At 44.1% G+C, this 20,510-nt stretch overlaps 1 protein-coding gene across 4 annotated transcripts in view; it reads left to right on the forward strand.

Annotated features, from left to right (window-relative positions):
• The window catches only part of XPNPEP1 (X-prolyl aminopeptidase 1), a 55,946-nt gene that overhangs the window by 16,942 nt on the left and 18,494 nt on the right, over window positions 1-20,510 (forward strand). For 3 of the 4 annotated variants that reach the window (XM_071215681.1, XM_058298478.1, XM_058298480.2), the window contains 5 exons: window positions 12,626-12,689; window positions 14,078-14,182; window positions 16,942-17,034; window positions 17,344-17,487; window positions 19,139-19,234. In XM_071215681.1, the coding sequence (XP_071071782.1) occupies window positions 14,110-14,182; window positions 16,942-17,034; window positions 17,344-17,487; window positions 19,139-19,234 (406 nt within the window). In that variant the 5' untranslated portion in view covers window positions 12,626-12,689; window positions 14,078-14,109. Of the gene's footprint in view, window positions 1-11,971; window positions 12,037-12,625; window positions 12,690-14,077; window positions 14,183-16,941; window positions 17,035-17,343; window positions 17,488-19,138; window positions 19,235-20,510 lie in introns of those variants that run through there. The other variant, XM_071215680.1, reaches the window with a different exon arrangement.

Consider the following 20,510-nt stretch of genomic DNA (forward strand, 5'->3'; position numbering starts at 1 on the left):
TCTCAGTCTTGGGAAGGATGATGGTTCCTGTGACTGGAACACAGTTTGTAGCAGTTGGTTTGGGGACTTTTTTAAGTCCCTGGCCCTATTGTCTGAAATTGGTTCTCTCCCAATTCATGGAAGTCCATTTAAGACTCTTAAGAGAGATCTTTTTCTAAAAAGATTTATTTATTTATCTATCTATTTTTCCTCCTTCCCCTCCCCCGCCCTGCTGTTTTTGCTGTCTTTATTGTCTTCCCTTCTCATTTTCTCTCCTCTAGGATTCATCAGGATCTATCCTGGAGACCTCTGATGTGGAGAGAGGTTCCCTGTCAATGGCGCCATCCCAGTTCCTGGTTTTTGCTGTGCTTCACCTTGACTTTCCCCTTTTCTCTCTTTTGATGTGTCATCATCTTGCTGCATGACTCACTTGCGCTGGGCACTGGCTCACCATGTGGGCACTTGCACAGGCACTGGCTTGCTGCGTGGGCACACTTTCTTCTTCTTTTTCACCAGGAGGCCCCAGGGATCGAACCCAGGTCCTCCCATATGGTAGGTGGAAGCTCTATCACTTGAGCTGCATCCACTTCCTCAGAAAGATCTTTGACCTGTGAGTGTAACTTCACTTAAAAATTGAAGGTTTCTAGTTAAGAGTGTATTGGAAGCTTGCAGTGTTTATATTTTGGTTTTCTTTTGCCTGGAGTTAGGATACAATCTATATGTTTTGTATGTTTACCTAGTAGGGGATGTTCTTGTAGCCAAGCCAAGTTTATCTTGGTATTCTTGGTCCTGGATGTTGTTCCTTAGCCAAATGTTTTTTTTTTTTTTCTTTTTGGTTATTCACTTCAACACCCTGATTTATTTTTTAAAAAATTCTCTGTCTTTGACATTAGGTATCACTTTATACATCCAGAGTAATTCCTTGTTAAATTTTGGGAGTGGCCGTGGGGCTGGCCAAACCACAGGTGATGGTCCAGGCTTTCCCTTGTCTCTTCCTCTCCTGCTAATGATCCTGGAATAACAGAATTGGATGGCTTCTCCGTAGATGAGGAAACAGGCTGTTATCCCAGTCAAATGTGTTTTCTACCAATATTCTGAAAACAAAAAGGTTGGATGTGCTGGATGTTAGCTTTCACAAGTTACTGTTTGTTTAGGCTTCACAAACTTTAATTCCTGTACTCTTGCTGCCCTTCCGTTCCACTCCCCCTCACCATTTTTCTTTTATAATTAATCTTTAACTTTCTTTCCTCTTGCTGGAGCTTAGCTATCTGCCTTGCATCTGTGGGGGAAGTTGTGTTTCATCTGTTTGCTGCATGCTTCCCCATTATGTGCTCAGGGCGAGGTTTGCATATAGGTAAGCATATAGGTGCTAGAGACTGGGTTCATATGCCAGATGCATCACTTACTAGCTGCTTGACCTCAGGCTTGTAACTTCAAATTCCTAAGTGTTAGTTAAACTCTCTGGGTTTCCATTTCCCTATCTGTAAATAGGAATTATCAACAGTACTAGTCTTATAGGGCTGTTGTCAGGATTAAATGAGTTAGTAAATGTAAAGGGCTTAAAGCATGTCTAGCATCTGTTCTCATCATATTAGCTGCTCTTGTTGTTGTTGTTATTGCTATTGTAGAGATGAATGGGGCAAACATTCCTTTTAAGAGATTAAAGAGTAGTTAAGTCACACTCACAAATGCTAATGGAATGGAAAGTAGTAAATATCAGAGGAAAATACTTGGTCATCACCATCCAGTGGAAATATAATGTGAGCCACATTTGTAATTTTAATTGTTCTCATATCCATATTAAAAAAGATAAAAGGACACGTGAAATTAATTTTAATATTATATTTTATTTACCCTCTGTCCACAATATTTCAACACATCAATATAAAAAAATATTAATGAGAGGGAAGTAGATATGGTTCAGGTGACTGAGTTCCCACCTACCACTTGGGAGTTCAGTAGTTTGGTTCCCGGTGTCTCCTAAAGAAGACAGTGAGCTGGCATGACCGGCAGGCATGGCACACTGACACAACAAGATGATGCAACAAGAGACACAAGAACACCAACATACCGAGAGACATAACAAAGGTGGGAGCAGAGGTGCGTCCTGAAGATGAGCTGACGTGACAGGCAGGTGTGACAAGCTAAAGCAACAAGAGACACCAGAAGAAAAAACATAATAAGAGACACGATAAAGCAGGAAACGGAGGTGGCTCAAGTGATTAGGCACCTGCCTCTCTCCCACATTGGAGTTCCCAGATTCAGTTCCTGGTGCCTCCTAAAGGCACAGCACACAGCAAGTGCAAACAATAAGGGGGTGGGGAGAAATAAATAAATAAATAAAATGTTTTAAAGAAAAAAAAATTTAATAAGCTATTTTGCATTCCTTTTTTTTCATAATTTTTTTTTCACTTATTCTTCCCCCCCGCTGCTTTTTTGCTGTCTGTGTTCATTTACTGTGTGATCTTCTGTGTCTGTTACCTTTTATCTTTTTTTTTTTTTTTTAAGATTTATTTATTTTCTCTTCCCTCCCCACTTCCCCCACTCCCACCCCCACCCCAGCTGTCCGTTCTCTGTGTCCACCCGCTGGGTCTTTGTCCGTTTCTTCTGTTGTTGTTGTCAGCGGCACGGGAATCCGTGCTTCTCTTCGTTGCGTCATCCTGCTGTGTCAGCTCTCCGTGTGTGCTGCACAATTCCTGGGCAGGCTGCATCTTCCTTTGCACTGGGCGGCTCTCCCCACGGGGCGCACTCTCCGTGCTTGGGGCTCCCCTATGCTGGGAAGGGGCTCCCCACACCCCTGTGTGGCACAGCACTCCCCACGCACATCAGCACTGCACATGGGCCAGCTCCACATGGGTCAAGGAGGCCCGGGGTTTGAACCGCGGACCTCCCATGTGGTAGGCGGACGCCCCAACTGCGGACCTCCCGTGTGGTAGGCGGACGCCCCAACCGCTGGGCCAAGTCCGCCGCCACCTTTTATCTTCTCTTCTCATTTTCTCCTTTCGGCTCCACTGGGATTCAATCCCAGGACCTCCGATGTGGGAGAGAGGTTCCCTGTTCTTGTGCCACCTCGGTTCCTGGTTTCTGTTGCGTCTTGCCTTGACTTCATACTAAGTTTTCAAAAGCCATTGTGTTTTTTTATACTTAAATAACATCTCAGTTTGGATGTGAAATTTTCAATGGAAATGCTTGATCTATATTTGGATTTCATAAAATGTACTTTTAAAAAAATAGACTCGTATATTGAGATTGTTCCAAATATACTGAAACTGAATCTTAAGTATCAGTTTTAAAATTTATATTAAATTAATTAAACTGAAAAAAAAATTTAGTTCCTCAGTCATTCCCCTTAGCCACATTTTACAGGGTCAGTAGCTACCTGTGGCTGGTGGCTACTGTGATGGACAGCACAGATTTAAAGTGTACACTGAATTCATTTGAGAGGGAATATTTCAACCTGGAAGGATCAAGGAAATCTTGGAGGAAGGGACATTTGAACTGGAATGTGAACAGATAGAATCTGTATACTTGGAAATAGTGAGAAGGTGTAAGAAATGCCTGCTCAAGGGCGGTGGACTTGGCCCAGTGGTTAGGGCATCTGCCTACCACATGGGAGGTCCGTGGTTCAAACCCTGGGCCTCCTTGACCCCTGTGCAGCTGGCCCATGTGCAGTGCTGATGCGCGCAAGGAGTGCCCTGCCACGCAGGGGTGTCCCCCGTGTAGGGGAGCCTCACATGCAAGGGGTGCGCCCTGTAAGGAGAGCTGCTGCCCAGTGCGGAAAGAAAGTTCAGCCTGCCCAGGAATGGTGCCGCACACACGGAGAACTGACACAACAAGATGACGCAATAAAAAGAAACACAGATTCCTGTGCCGCTGACAACAACAGAAGCGGACAAAGAAGACACAGCAAATAGACAAAGAGAACAGACAACCGGGGTAGGGGGGGAAGCGGAGAGAAATAAATAAATAAATAAATCTTTAAAAAAAAAAAAAAGAAATGCCTGCTCAAGTAGGAAAATGTGAATAAGCTTGAGGAAGAAAGTGAAAGTGGGGGCCTTGACTGGCAGAATCAGGAGCATCTGATTCTAGCATCTGTCAGAGAACAGGGAGCCACTGAGTATCCTGGATCAAGAGGAAGGGTGACATGATCAGAGAGAGCAGAGTTCAGTATGGATTGAAGAAGGGAGACACTGGGAACTGGGAAACCTGCTAGGAGGCCTTTGCCAGTATCCTGGAGTTGGGGTAAAGAGGGCCTGGACTTGGGGGCTTGTTTTAGGCACAGAGGAAAGGGCAAGATTCAGAGGAGAAGCAGCAGAACATGTGTCAAGTGTGGACTTTGCAAGTTGTTATAGAGGGGATTGGGAAGTTTAGAACCTAAGCTATCAACAGAAAGAGACTAGAAATCCTGCCTTCCTTGTTTCAGTTCCTGTGTGGAGAGGAGGGGTATGGTTGGGGCAACTCTTTTATTAAGTAGGACTCTGGGTCTTTGCTGGGATTGTGAGAATAAGGAGGAAGGGTTGGCTTTGGGTGTGACTTGCCACTTCAAGAGAGAGCCTGCTTAAGAAATACAAAACAAAACAGGAATCTCTCAGTAAAAGAGAGGCTGCTGTTCTCTGTGACTCTTGTTCCTAATTGTTTCATTTTCTGGGTAGATTCAGGATTGATTGAATTTCTCCTACGAGTAGGAAAAGGAAGAGTGTTGGAGAAGTGAAGGGGAATCTTGAATTCTGTCCTTTGTGTTCTTTTCAGAACACGAATACACACACCCACATACTGTTCCCTGTTGGAGAGAAAATGTACCCCAAATGCATAATTATGCAAGGTCTTGGCACTCTAGTGGTCTACTTCTTTCTGTCCTCTGCCATTCTAAGAGTTTTTTCTTAAACTTAGAACAAGGGTTGTGTTGTTGATGAGTTTGGGCCAAGGGGGACTTCCGCAGTGAGTAGTTGTTTATTCTGTCTGGTAATCTGGACGCTTTTATGTCCCATCTAAGTCAAACGTTAGTATTTGTGGATACTGCTTGCCCCAAACCAGGAGAATCATTGGTTGTGACCAGAGCTTTGCCAATGTTGTCTTTTAGAAAGCCTAATTCCTCATTTTCCCCATCTCTAAGAACCCGTATTTTACTTTTGGGCTTGGCTTAGTCAAAGGGTCATGTTCTATCACAGATAATTCTGCCAATTTCAAGTTTTGGCTGTGTTTATGGTTCCTCTTTCTGGAAGACATGAGTCAGATTTTCCTAAACTCTTTGGACCCTAGTTTAACTACTCCTGGAGTTGATTTCTGTTTTGTTTTGTATTTCTTAAGCAGGCTTTCTCCTGGAGTGGGGGGAGTGATTTTTATGATAGAGTGATTTTGTCTGCTGTGTTGCAGTTATGCTAGCTGTGGTAATACATCTCAAGGCTTCGGTGCTCTGTACTTTGGAGCTTTATTTCTTGTGCCTATAGCAAGCAGTCCAGAGTGGGTGTGCCTGGTTGGTGGAGGGCTTTCCTCTATGAGAAGGAGAAGTGAATCAGGAATCCAGGCTTTTTCCATCTTCTAGTGCCACCATTTCCAGCTGGTGGAAGAAGAAGGAGAATGAAGAAGGTACATCTGTCTTTAATTGTCCTGGCCCAGACATCACTTCCCACCCCCATTCCCTGGGTGAATACTAGTCATGTGACCCCTCCTAGTTGCAAGAGGGACTAGGAAATGAAGTTCTGAATGGGCAGCACTTGCAAGTGACTATTTACATTAAGGAAGGGGCATGAATTGTTGGACAGCTGTCCATTTTTCCACATATCTTGACTTGTTTTCATTTAAGAGAGAAAAAAATGTCTAAGGCTGGGAGTTACCATAGTATTTGGGAATATAGAAGCCTGGCTCCCATTGACAATTCTAGGCTCTGGGACTTCCTGGAGACAATCAGCCATTTACTCATTTGATTTTGTTTTTGTTGATAGCCTAATATGTCTAAGGAACTGAGCCAGGCTCATCTTATAGAAGTGGAGGGGAAGAGTGTCACCCCAGCATGGGCCCTAATAACTTTAGTCACCCTTATCTTGGCACCCGGCCATCCATCCTCCTTGCCCTGCTCCATCCTGCACATGGCCATTGTGAGAACTCTTCTTAAAATTCAGCTCTGGTTGTGTCACCACCGTTCTTTTGATCTTCTAGTGTCTCTCAAGAACCTGCAACATAAAGTTCAAGCCTGTTTGTGTAATATTTGGGGTCCTTGAGCATGGACTTCAGACTGCTTTTCCAGGCACATCTGTTGCCATTGTCTTGAACATTTTGCCCCTGCACTCAGGCTAATCAGCTTGCTTCCTCCTACAGGCCTCTTTCCTCTGTTTCTGGGTCTTCTCACACCTTTCTCTCTTCCTGGATGGGCCTCCCACTCTTCACCTGTCCATGGTGGTACAGGTCAACTGAGCTTGCACTGATGGCTTCAAGGCTGATCCGAGCTTCTTTGAAACTGTAGCAAACACCATGCTGCATATTCAGTAGAATTTATGTGGCTATTTACTAGAAATAATATTTCACAGATAACTGTTTTGTTTTATTTTATTTTTTAAAAGATTTATTTTTATTTGTTTATTTATTCCTGCCCCTCCGCTCCTCATTGTTCGCATTCATTGTCTGTTTTCTGTTCATCATCTTTTTTAGGAGGCACTGGAAACTGAACCCAGGACCTCCCATGTGGGGAGGGAGGCATATAATCACTTGAGCCACCTCCATTCCTTGCTTGTTGTGTCTCTCATTCTTTTCCTTGCTGTGTCTCTTTGTTGCATCATCTCACTGCATCATCTTGTTGCATTAGCTTTCTGTGCCAGCCTTTCGCGTCAGCTAGCTGTCTTGTTGGTCTTTGAGGCACCGGGAATCGAACCTGGGACCTCCCATGTGATAGGCAGGCGCCCAGCTACTTGAGCCACATTGACTTCCCTCTGTTATTTTGCTGGCCAGATTGTCTGTCTTGAGAAGACACTTTCTTAAGTTTCTCACTGAGCCTAGCTCAGTGCCTGGTGCACAGTGATATGGGCTGTGGTTTATTGACTTCTCAGCATCCGCTAGTTGCTTTATGTCATACCTCAGCCCTCTGGGGTGAGCATTATTACAAGCTCCACTTTAAAGTTACTTGGCTAGTAAATGGGGGAGCCAGCCTTGAACATAGGTCTTACTCCTGGGTGTAGGAGGAGCTTTTGTTGATGAAGGTAAATGTAAATGTGGAGTGTACCTATGTTCCTTGGTCCCTCAGAGTTTATAATCTGAGTGTGCAGTCTAGATGTACAAACTACACAGTCTCTGTACAAATTATGAGAAGTTCTTTTCAGTCAGCAAGGACACAGGCTTTTGAAAGTCAGACATGGGTTCGGATTTTGGCTCTTCCAGACCTGTCAGGATTAGAGTTAAGAGAGAATGAAATGGTGACTGGCCAACTAGTAAGTGTTGAGAAAATATTAGCCAATATCGATACCCAAGGTAGGGTATAGATAAATGCCAATGAGCTTGGTTCTGTAAAATTCAGAGATGAGGAAGACCTTGGGCATTGGGGTAGGTCAGAAAGCTTCATGAAAGAGGGCACCCTTGAGCTATATTTTGAGAAATGGCTCAGTTTTACAGTTTATAGATGTGCTTTATTTGCCTGTGAAATATTTATTTTTAAAATGAGATGCAACATTGAAAAATACCTAGCTTCTCCTGAAATAGTGAAGATTGGGTAACATGGGGTCTACATGTCAGCAATTAGAGCTGAGTAGGAGCTACTCTCTTTCAAAAAGATGCTCCCTTGTCCTACTTTTCTCATTTAGTTTACCTGCCTGTACCCTGAGGTGTTTAAGTTTGAAACCCCAGTTACAATTCCTTCTGTTTTTTTTCTTTTGAACAATATGTTAGTTTCCTAGCTGCTATAACAAATTGGCACACATTTTGTGACAGTGTAAATTTATTATCTTATGGTTCTGCAGGTCAGAAGTCTAAAATGGGTGGCAGGATTTCTGGAGGCTGTAAGGAGAATCTGTTGCCTTGTCTTTTCCAGTTTTTAGAGGTTGCCTGCTTTCTTTGGCTTGTGGTCCCATATTCCATCTTAAAGGAGATGGCTAAAGTTTTAACTAGGTAGAGGGAAAAAGGTCCATCTCTCCTTCGGTTTGTTCATTTATTCAGCAAATATTGGTTGAGGATCTGTGTGTCACCTGTGCTATATGTACAGGGACAGTGACAAACAAGGTAGATAAACACTCTGATATCATGGAACTTATATTATATATTACAACAAATTGTAAACAGTTCATGAACAAGAAACATCTCAAAAACTGCTATACAGAAAGTTTAAAGTGGCTGGATGGCTACTTTAGCTGGGTAGTCAGGGCTTGCCTCTCTGTGGAGGTGACATGTAAGCCAAAATATAATGATGAAAAAGAGCCATAATCAGAGAAAGTTTTATGGGTACAGGAAAGAGCATATACAAAGGCCCTGAGTAGGAATGGGCCTGGGATGTGCAAAGAGTGGAAAGGATGCTGGTATACTGGAATGTTGTGAGTGACAGAGTTCTGTAAAGGCAGCAAGGGCTGATTAGATACCTTTGTGGGACTGGGTTAGGGGTTTGGATTTTATTCTAAAGGTGATGTGAAGCAGTAGGAAGGTGTTAAGGAGGATGCTAATGCGATGTAATATATATTCATTTTGAAAAGCTCAGTCTGGTGTGTGTGAAGAGTAGTTTGTAGGGATAGGAATGATGGCAACAACTTCGGTGTTCCAGGTGAGAGATGATGGAGGCCTGAATTGAGTGGTAGTAGAAGTAGAGGGAAGTGGGTGCTTTGGGAGAGATGACAGCTCTGTGTCTTTGTGCCTTTTTCCTCATGTGCTATGGCTTTGGCTTATTTTAGGCCCTTTGCTATTTTCTGGGGAGAAGGTTCCTAGGCTTTGTCAGCTTCATGGTTGGGGGAAGAGTGGGAAGCTCAGACTCTGGTTGTCTAGCCTCTGCTTAGCCTATCAGTATGGAGGTGAGACCACAGCCAGCTCTGGTCAGTGGTATCTTTCTGGAGTGTTCAACTCTAGACCCAAGTTGAATGCTTAAGTCATGTCTGGGCGTTCTTGCCCCAGACCTTGTCTCAATCCCAAACCAAACATCTCCTCCTGCACTTAATTCTACCTCCCTTTGGAGAAGTCCTCCTCCTGCCTTTACTGATGGAAAACTGTAGGTAAGCCCCTGTGAGTGTTCTGTCTGTCCACTCAGGCTTGCCCAGTTAGGGGTGGAGCATTACTAAAGAACTGTGTCCCCAGGTGGGAGAGACTACTATTTGCACTGCCTTCTTCTGCACTGTCATCATAGGGACGGGGGCCTCAAGCCAATGGAACCACTTTGTTGGTTGTGAGTGGTTCCCTCTGTGTATCATATACGGTAATTTTTAGCACAAGAATTATTTTTGTTAGTTTCATTTTCCCAGCCCTTAGATGCCTTTTGTTTTTCCTGTTCAGAAAGAAGAATTGATAAGATCTCTTCCATTGAGTATGCGCAACACTCTCAGGTTTCTGGTGAATTTTAAAAACATTAACTCACTTGTTCCTTATAATAGACCTATGAAAATGACTTTAAAATTTTTCTGTTTTTTAATTTTTCTAAGTCCTGCACTCGATGAATTATGGGATTAATAACAAACGATGATTCTGTTGTTCATAAATGATGCTGGTAGCCATTTTTTTTTAATTTCCCTAGGGCTATCTATTCACTGTTCCTTTATGTGTTGGGGATAAAACACTGCATTAAGTAATCTGAAATGACCCTTTTTTTAGAGATGAGGAACTGAGGTAGAGAGAGGCAAAAGGGCTTAGTTCAGAACACGCAGCTGCTCATGTGCCAGGAGGCAGGTGTGGCCCAGAGCGCCTTCACTCTGCTGGTGGTGCTCTCTGCTGACCCTATAGCATCTCCCAGGCAGTGGTCCTGGGGCTGCTTTGAGGCTTAGAACTGAAGCTGTGATTGCGGCTGCCTTGGTGAAAGGGGCAGTTCTTGTTTACAGAGCAGGAATGAACATGGACTCACTGGGGATCTCCCTCGCCTAAACCAGGACCCCAGAACCTGCCATCCCCTGTAATTGGAGTCTTTTTCCGTCCCCCCCCCCCCCCCCCAAATAAATGATCGTTCAGTGTAAATCTTAGGTTTGCCCAGTCACTGAGATTCCAATCTTGGCTCATCAGCTGTTTATCTCAATACCCTGACCTAGTCCCTGCGTTTCTGGAGTCCACAGTGGGGAGAGTGAGGCTGCAGGCACATACAGCCATCAGAGCAGTGTAAGATAGTGTGTATTGAGTGTAACATATTGAGGGTGAAAGAAGGTGGTTGAGAGGTCAGGAAGGTCAGAGATGATTTTAGGAGTGAGTAGAAATTTTGAGTCTAATGTTTAGAAAGGTGATTTTTGGAGCAGGAAATGTATTCCTGTAGAAGCAGAGCTAGAATTTGTAGCCTTAAAGGAATGACTTTGGCGTTGCCCCGCTTTGGATAGAACTGATCTCTCTTGACTCGTGGGTTGCTTATTCTATTACCATTATATTAGAATTTAAGTACCCTTTGAGTTCCTTGGGGCGAAGTACTTTATATAAAATAGTCTAGAAATAGAAGAGCAAATCTGAGTACAGTTAAGGTGTTTAGGGAGTCTGCAGTTTTTCAGTGGATCATGTTGTATAATAAATGAACTTTTTTCTAAAACAGTTTGGAACTCTCACATTGTTTCTGCCTTAGGAAGATGTGGCATCATGTTCCTTGTATAGTGACGGAAGGCCCTCACACCATCCACAGTGCAGCTTACTTACAGTGCTTGTGGCTTTGGCTTTCATTCTGGGTCCCAGGATAAGAGGGAGAACCCAGAAGGGCAGGAGTTTTTTAACTTCATTCAGGGTGTGGAATCAGCCTTAGGCTAAATCTGGGTGCAGACCTTGGTTTTCAGAAGTCACCCCCACATTTCTGTCTGCAGGACCTCCTGTTTCTCATGGTTCAGTGCTGTGGGGTGACTTGACACCTGTGCACTGTCTGCTAATGTTGGAAGGGTTGTACCCTACCTGGTCCCCCAGCCCCCTCCTGAGTGACCTCAGCAATGAGTAATTTATCTGATCGAATACTGCTATCTAGAAGCCCTCCAAAGAGGTGAGAATTAAAACAAAACAAAGACCTATTAACCCTTCTATTTGGTGAATTTCAGGCAGAGAAATGAAGTGAGAAGAAAAGATTTTAAGATGGTTTGAGGGAGGAAGGATAATTTTGGTCAATAACTTCACCAGACAGTTGGGCAGTGAAAGTGTCTTCAGCTGTTCTTATCATTGTTTCTTCTTTTCTCACCTTCTAACTTTATAAATCCACAGATTCTGTAAAACATAATTCTTATTTTTTTATGTGTGACTGCAGGATGTGGAGGGAGTTGCTGTACCATAAATCACTCAGTGTTGAGGGCTAGAAGGGCCTTGGCTCCTCTAGCCCAGGCCTCCTTGAAATGGTGAGCCAGTTGAGAAGCAGAGAAGAACCAGTGGGATGGAGGCAGAGACATGGCTAGGATCCAAGTTTCCTGATTCCTAGCCCACCTGTGTTTTCTTGCATCACATTGACAGTTCTAAAAATGCCTTGGGTTTAGGCTAGTAGCCCCACTCCCCATCCTAAGCATCACTTAACCCTGCTGGGTCCTTTGCTTGTAAAAAAATCGTAACAGTGGAAGGAACAGCGACTCTGAACTCAAGCAGGCCTGCCTGGCTTCAGAACTTTCCCTGCCAGTAACCTGCCGTTGGGCAACTTTAAGATTCCCTCTTTAAACTCAGTTTTCTCCTTTGCTTTTGGTCTTGCCCTGAGAGTTGTTGTGGGGATGAGAGAGAGCATTATATGGAGGCAACATGGCAAAGGACTTCAGAGTCGAGGCCCTGAAATTGACTGCTGTGTTCAAATCCTGCCTCTGTTTCTTCCTAACCTGACTTTGGGCAAGTCCCTTAAACTCTCTTTGCCTCACTGGCTATTACCGGAGATCTCACACCTGGCTTTGTTCTTTCTGCCCAGGAATGAGAACCTCTTACTTTCTTCAGTTCCCAACTTCCTTCCATTTAGAGGTAAGGGGATTGATATTATCATCTGGGAAAGACTTGCTGTGGTTTTGGACATGACACTTACTTTGCTGAAGCCTCTAGGGTTGGAGAAAGCTACTCCTCTAGATCCCTAACAGGAAAGGACAGGGCCTGTGTGGGAGAGAGTGGTGATGCTGCCTTGGAGGGGGACACAAACGGGGTTTGGAAATAAGGTAATGTCTACAGAGACTTAAGTTAGAGAATTACTGGTGCTTAAGACAGAAATCCAGCCCTACTTTTCAGAAGAATAACAGATGCTTAAATGTCAGTGGCAAAGAAGGGAGAAAGATCTCAGTGAGGAAAGAACAGGTTTTATCTTTCTCTTGACTAGCTTCCTCTCAAATGAGGAAATAAAGGGAACAGTTCTTTTAGCCCTTATTTTTAACTAGGATTTTCTGCAAGGTGCAGTCATTTTACAAAGAATGTTCAGTTGCCATTTCAGCTAGCCTGTTGATTCTTGGAGGCCAGGTAACAAGGATTCCCCAGCCTTTGGAGTCCACACTGGGCTGAGCTCGTGGAAAGCGGCCTGCGTACGTCTGACTGAGGTCAGTTCATTGTCGTCTTTGTTTTCCAGAGTGAATACATTGCTCCGTGTGACTGCCGGCGGGCCTTCGTCTCTGGATTTGATGGCTCTGCGGGTGAGTCACCAAATTCACTCTCTTTTCTTGATGTACCTTTGTTCGCCTCCCAAAAATAACTGGACCAAGTTTCAGCCTGTGACACAGAACCAAAAAGAAAATGAAAACCAGACGTTCTCCACCGGACCTTTGTAGAAAGGGTGTGAGTTCCCAGCATCCCCCAGCTTCCCAAGGTCATTTTTTGACCCTGTTCTCTCTCTGCCTTTACATTTAAATAAAAAAAAATTAAAAAACAAAACAAAACACAACTTTTTATTGATTATAACTTAGATACAGAAAAAAATGTATCAAACTGAATATACCTGAGTAACCCACACCCCAAATGAGAAATGGGACATTAATACCTGCTCCCCTCTAACACTCTGCTTTAGTTTTTAAATCCATCCTGTATAATTCTCTTAAGTGTTTGGCTTTTGGTTTCTCTATTTTTACTTTAGACTTAAATAACAGAGTTATTTAACACACATCAGTGCCCTGCCCTGACTTTTCTAAAACTATATTGTGCCTTTTAGGTATTTGTTTAATTAATTATTAATTAATTGGATGTACCAGGGATTGAACCCAGGACCTCATACATGGGAAGCAGACAGGCAAACACTGAGCTACATCTGCTCCCCAATGAGAGTTGGTTTTTTCATTTTTTTAGTTTTAAGAGGTATCAAACCTGGGAACTCATACATGGAAAACAGGGTTTCAACCACTTGAGCTATATCCACTCCCCTGTGCCTTTTAGTTTTAAGGTGGGTTTTCCCACCTCAGGCTTCCATTGCTTAAACTAGTGAGATTTGGCAGAGGCCTCTCTCTCCTTGCACTTAGTCTGCTGCTTCCTCTGGTATCTGTGCTTGTGTTGGTTGGCACATTGTGACTGGTTTTGGCTGATTCCTCTGCCAAAAGCCCCAAATTCTGCCAGGCCTGTGCGTACTGAGGACAGTTAGAGGGAGAAGGCACATACTCCCTGCTGGTGACTGCTGAGTCATTGTGGACATCTACCGGGTCTGTTCATTCTCTTTCTGGGAAAGATGAAATAGCTCCCTTGGGTGTCTGGTGGAGCAGAAGAGTGACTGTGAGTGCTGAGCAGGAACATTCTCACACAGCGTTGTTGATCCTGAGCCCAGGTGGGCCATAGATCCACAATCTTCTGTTCAAGTTGGGTCTTTTCTCTGCGGGGGCAAGTGTTCAGGCAGCAGGGGGCTGAGGACATTTTCTTCAGAGCTTGACCCACAGCTAGCTCTCTGTGGCATCTTCCTCTTGTTTGAAGGTTTCTCTGGAATCCAGGGCCCATCTTGCTATCTTGCTTGCTATCATTGCACCTGCTTGCTATCATTTTGTGCAGCAAACTTTGGATGCTTGTCACAAACCTTTCTCTTTTCCTTGCTTCCCTTCTCCAGGCACAGCCATCATCACAGAAGAGCATGCGGCCATGTGGACTGATGGGCGCTACTTTCTCCAGGCTGCCAAGCAGATGGACAGCAACTGGACGCTCATGAAGATGGGTAAGTGGAGGCACAGCCAGCCCAATCTCAGATGGCCAGCTTTGGGACACTAGAGCTCTTCAGGCTCCTGCATCTTAATTTCTTTTTGGGGTCATGGGTCATGGACCCTTTTGAGAATCTAGAGAACACCAAGAAAGTGGCACGCTTATACATACATACCATTGTGTATTCAATTTGGAGGGTCCTGGTTCGGGATACTCATTGAGGATAAAGTAAGTGCCGGAGAGGAGAGTTGATTTACTGCAGATTCCATAGCTTACCATGCATTTGACTTGGGGGGCCTTTCCTTTATTCTTTGCTGTCTCATGATTTGAGTGAGCTAAAGGTAAGGGGCTGTTGGCAAGAGAAGCTAGGAAGTCCCCCTTTGATTATCTCTCTGGACCTCTGGCAGCTCTGCATTGGAGAAAGGACAGTGTACAGGGCAAAGGTCTGGGTCTGGAACTTTCTTGGGCATGTTATTTTTCAGTGCTTTAGTTTCCTTATCTGTAAAATGGGATAATAATAGTGAGCTTTACATAAAGTTGTGAGGATTGAATGAAATAATATATAGAAAGCATATAGCTCAGTGTTCTTCTTTAGTAAGTGTATCATTGTGTGTGTATGCATATATGCTGCTTTTTCATTTAACTTTGCGCTATGTGTATTTTTCCATGTCATTAAAATAGATTTTAGAAATGTGGTTTGAGTGGCTATACAAAGGTCAAATTTTGAACCTGGGAAACAGAAGATAAGGAAGGAAAGATAAGGGCTGAACTGCCAGGGCCAAGTGAGGAAGAAAAGAGAAGGCACAATACCGACAGTATTTCTGGTTTGTTGTAAGAGGTAATGAGGAAAGCAAGTTGTTAGCAGATTCACAATTCAGGGAACAGAGGGCTGGACCATGATCCTGGGATCCAAGCGAGCAGCAGATGAAAAGTGCGTGTGTGCACTCATGGATGTATGTGTATCACACTGTTCTCCATACACAATTAGTTGTGCTGTTTGTTTTCGTGAGGAATTAACAACCATTTTGACCTGGCAGTGGATTTATTTTAAATTTTTGTTTGTCAAAAATCTTTTCACATTTTCAGAACTACAGAAACACCAAAGCTATAGATTGATTGTTATAGTTTTCTCTCAATCTGTTGCTCTCAGTCTTTCTCTCTCTCTCATACATGCACAAACATGTACGCCTTCGGCGCTGTTATGGGACAGACCAGTGGCCTTTACATTTTTTTAACTGCACGGCTCCATTAATGGATCCTGCACCTTCAATATATGTGTGTTTGTGCATTGTATATGCGCCCATCTGTATTTAAAATATTAGTAAAGATTAATTTCTTGTTTTTCGTTTTTTAAGAAAATAAATAGAAATAGAAATTCTGATACTTTATCTTGTATGCCAGTGGATCATCTTGTGTACCCTTGGGGTGTGGACACCTCTCTCTGGGGCCCAGACACTCAAGGTGTTAGTTCTGTTAGGATGTTTGGGTTCAATTGTTTCAGAGGAGTGAATACTGCCTGTTTGCTCCCGTGTGGTGGCATGTAGTGGCCCTGTGGTGGGGGGCGGGAGTGGGGATGAATCTTTCTTCCAAGCCCTTCTGGTTTGCCATCTCTTCCCTAAACCTACCTTTCTGGGGCTCTCTCTCTGCTGTAGGTGATTCTGGTGGGTTTGGTTGGCCAGTGAGTGATTCATTCCTGGGGTTTTGCCAAAGACCTGCCTGCTAGGAAATGACATGACTTCATCCTGTGAAAGTTACAGTAGGGGCATCAAAAGAATCTTCATTAATAGTGGCTTGTTTGGTGATTTGAAAATAAAAAGGAAAGAATCAAGTAACAAAATAAAAACTTGGTGCCCTAGGCAGTTTTTTAGAACTGGGATTCATGAGCTCATTTCTTTAGAAACCTTTGAACTTCCCTTCTGTGGTTATGTGGTTACCAGGAGTCAGAGGAAAAATAGTAAAGGTATGTACTGTGTTTAGAATGTATGAACTTTTATCTTAAATATACATATATTTTTACCAAGATATTAATTGGTAAAAATCTTATTAAACAAAGTACACATTCCAAACAGAAGATTTTGGCTTGAATTAGAGGAAAATTAGAATATAAAAAAAATTCTAGTTCCTTTCTTGAAGGTTACTTAGTTTCCCAGAAACAGTTTAATCTTGGGACTCAGAAAGCCCATGGAGTCATGTTTAGGACAGCACTGGGGTGGGGTGTGTCCTGCGTGTCCCTCTTGCAATCTGGGAAAGGATTACTTGGCAGCCAAGACGTGCTCTGTCTGCCAGTAAGAAGCCTGGTGTTGGGGGCAGGGGCCTTCTCTTGAGCCTGCCTCTTCTGGATGCGTGTTTTCCCTCTTACCTGGGGAGTGAAGTGAGGGAGGCTTCTAGCTCTCACCCTTCACCAAATCACTGCCCAAGTTCTTGACAAGTGACCAATAGTGGCCAAGTGACTGAGTACCAATGAGGTGACTTTCGAGGTGATACCAGTTATCTATATTGGAATGATCCCCGGGGATGTTTTTATCAGAGGTGGAGTGAAAAGCATGCTTTGTTGTTGTGGTGGTTTTTGTCTCATCCTTCTCTTTTGCCTTCCTTCCTCACTATCTTACACTTTTCTTCCCCCTCTTTCTACAGCCTTCCAGGATTCAGGGAGGTTCAGATTTTCTAAATCTTGCCAATCCATCTCAAAGAAGGTGCATAATAAAGACCCTGCTATGGTGATGGGGGTGCTTGGGCACACTGGGAGTTGTTTCTTATGAGTCCTTCCCTCTGTAGGTCTGAAGGACACGCCAACTCAGGAAGATTGGCTGGTGAGTGTCCTTCCTGAAGGATCCAGGGTTGGTGTGGACCCCCTGATCATTCCTACAGGTGAGTGAGCTTGGTCCCTTCCAGTTTGGGTAAGGAAGTAGCTTCTAGAAGCTTCTTCTCCTCTTTGCTTATTTCTGGGATGTGGAGCATATGGGGCTCAGCATGAGCTGTGTCACAATAAAAATCAGAGTGAGAAGAGTTCTGGGAGGGAGGCAGGGGAGGGCTTCGGTGGGGTAGATAACCTTTTACATTTTAAAACTATGCACATACAACGATGGGCCACATGGATGTGCCGGCTCTTGAGGCCCTGCTGCCTGCCTTGGCTGAAATGGGCATCAGTTCATGGCTGTGCCATGTTTGTCTTCCCAGATTACTGGAAGAAGATGGCCAAAGTTCTTAGAGGCGCTGGCCACAACCTCATTCCTGTCAAGGAGAACCTCGTGGACAAAATCTGGACAAACCGTCCTGAGCGCCCATGCAAGCCCCTCCTCACACTGGGCCTGGATTACACAGGTCAGAACCACAGCTGTGCCCAAAAGGGCCCCTGGCTGTCACTGGCCCGCCCCTGCCTCTGCATCCCTCTTGGACTTCCGAGTCACACTTGAGCTTGAGCTGATGGGAGGATTTTGCTCTGACCTGGCACAGAGGAGCATTTGCCTAGAGTAGGAGCTGTATTTGTTGCCACTCACTTTGGCTTAGTTTATTCTTGCTGAGCTCTTCTGGCAGCTCTGTGGGGACCAAGGGGATGGCCGAGTTCTTTGCCACTTGGTGGCTGACAACTCCTCTAATGGGTCTGATATTAGATACAGAGCCAGAGGTTTCTAGCTCCCATTTCTTTTCCTGAGGCCCCAGTTTGTAGGTTTACCTTCATACCCACTCCTGTCTTGTACCTTCTGCCTAGGAGGCTTTGGCGGGTGGCTGGCTTTCTTTGGCCAATGTGATAGTGGTGGGTGAGGAGCAAGTTCTCTGAACCTTTTTGGGAAATGAAACTGGATTTTAGGAAACTGAAGTGTGCAGAGGGAGAGGCCTGGGAGGAGGGGTTGCAGGAGAGGGAGCCTTGCTCTAGAGACAGAAAGGAGAGGGAGTGGGAGTGTCTGTGGAATATAGGCAGATTGCCCAAAGGGTCCTGGGAAGGAAGCCTTACAGCCTTAAGCAGCCTTCCTGAGCTAATCTACAAAGCCATCTTTTGTTTTGGGGGTAGCCCCGGGCTTGCTTTCCTGTGTGACACTCCAGAAAATGATTCAGGGTCAGCTAAACATTTTCCAGTTGTGTGTTTTGAATTTTTTTCTGAAGCAGAGGCTCTTGTCTATTGCTTGTAGTAGAGTGAGAGCAAATGTTGCTGGCAAAACTTTAGTTTAGCAAACATTTGTGTGCCTCCTAGTTGAAGGGCACTGTGCTAATTGCTGGATGAATGAGACAGATGCTGACCCTGTTCACTGGTGCCTAGAACCTGATTTCAAATCCCAATTTCATGGCTGGGTAGTGGTGGTAGTGGTGATAGGGTAAGCTCCTTGAGGACCATGGTTTCATTCCAAGGAATAGCAGGGAGGCCATGGCCATGTCTGACAGGCCAGGTTAACTTGGAAATGGTAGTCATGGCGAGTCAGAATGCAGGGAATTCCCAGGTCTCTAGCACCAAACGGTTAGTCTTATAGCTCCAGGAAGGTAAAGTGGTAGATGATAGTCCCCTGCCCTCTAAGATAGTCTCTGCTGGGTGATGTGTTCTTGTAGCTCCCTGTACTTCCCCTGTTGCATCCATCTTTATGTAGTGTAATTATTTGCTGGATTACTTGTCCATTATCCCTTTTAGATTGTAAGCCCCATGAGGGCAATGAGTGGGTCTGGCTCAGAGCTCTAACTGCGATGGCTAGCATAGGGTCTGGCAGACCTCTACGCCTGGCAGTTCTAGATGCTGCATAGACACTTGTTGACTAAACAAATGAATTAATTTTTCTGGTAAAGCAATCAGGGCTCATGACAGCCAAGTAGCTTGGACAGAGGAACACCTCCTGTGTAGGGCTTGAATCCAGGTCCCCTGCCTGTTCAGGCAACGCACTCTAAAGATGTGGTGCTAGTTAAGGACGTTTGGGTTGGTTTCTTTTACCTGGCTCCAACAGGTCCCCATGACCAGGGCATGGGTTGTAAACATGTTTCTTTCTTGCAGGCATCTCCTGGAAGGACAAAGTTGCAGATCTTCGGTTGAAAATGGCTGAGAGGAACATTGTATGGTTTGTGGTCACTGCCCTGGATGAGATTGCATGTGAGTGCTCTGGTTGCACAGTCTGGGCATGTATCCGATCTCTCCTTTGGTTCTCTGGGAATCTGTGTGTTCATGCTGTGCAACTTTCTGAATGGCCAGGGAATAAGCAAAAGATTGTGTTTCCAAATGGGTAGAAGAGACAGCCAACTCAGATGAAGGAGAAAAAATCCAGGGAGCCGGGGTGGGGGCGAGTATAGCCTTGCCCAGGAGCAGTAGTGCAACCAGCAGCTGATATCCGCCTTCAGCCAGTGTCTTCAGGACTGGGACACCTCTGAGGAAGGGCATTCTCTCTAAACATTTCATGTCTGTCAACCGTCTGTAGGTATAGGAGTGGGATCATAGGAGATATTTTTTCTTTATACTTTTCCTATAGTTTCCTAAGATTTTTACAGAGAGAATGTTTTAGAGGCATTTTTTTTTCGGTCTCAGAAAACAAAGTTCCTGACCAAGACTTCTGACACATTAGACTTTAACTTCTTTAGACTTTAACTGCCCTCCTGCCACTGTTCAGTACCTTCTGTCATCTAGAATCTGAAGAAATCTGGTTGAATCTTCCTGTTCTGCTGCTGTTTTCTGACGATTTTGGCCCAGGGCAGCTGAGAGGAGGCACTGCATTATCTTTTTTTACTTTCACCAATAGAGGAAAAGCCCTACTTCCCATTGTCCCATCTCTTCCATCCCCTTTTAACATGTAAAGCTAATGCCCCTCACCCCATTACAGCAGAAATGCCTTCTCGTTGTGAAAAACCTGGAAAATGTAGAGGAAGTAGAAAGAAGGAAAAAACATCCATAATCCTGTTACCCAGAGATACTCAGTGTTAATATTCTATGCATATATCATTTTGTAGCCTGGTTTTTCAATGTATTGTTATATTATTAATATAAGCATATATAAGTATAATTTCAAATGATTAAATATTCCATTAAATATTTACCATAATTTATTTAATCATTCCCCTAAGGTAGCCTTTTGGGTTATTTCCAATTTTCCCACAAATTTATTCATATCATCAAACTGTTGTTGCATAAATCAGTGTCTTTGTTTCTGACCATTTTCTTCCCATTTCTGGTTGGCTTTTTGGGGTAGTATTGTGAATTAGAGGGTATGTGCATGATAAGGTCTTTGACCCATCTTGCCGTTTACCTGCCAGATAGTTTACACAGAGGTTCATGAAATTGTTCATCTTGTCATACACTTGCTAGCCCCATTCTATCATTTTCAAAAACCATGCTAGTATGGTAAGTAAAAAAATGTTGTCTCATTGCTTCACTTGGA

This window comes from Dasypus novemcinctus, chromosome 6 (genome assembly GCF_030445035.2).
Source record: "Dasypus novemcinctus isolate mDasNov1 chromosome 6, mDasNov1.1.hap2, whole genome shotgun sequence".
NCBI classification, from domain to species: Eukaryota; Metazoa; Chordata; class Mammalia; order Cingulata; family Dasypodidae; genus Dasypus; species Dasypus novemcinctus.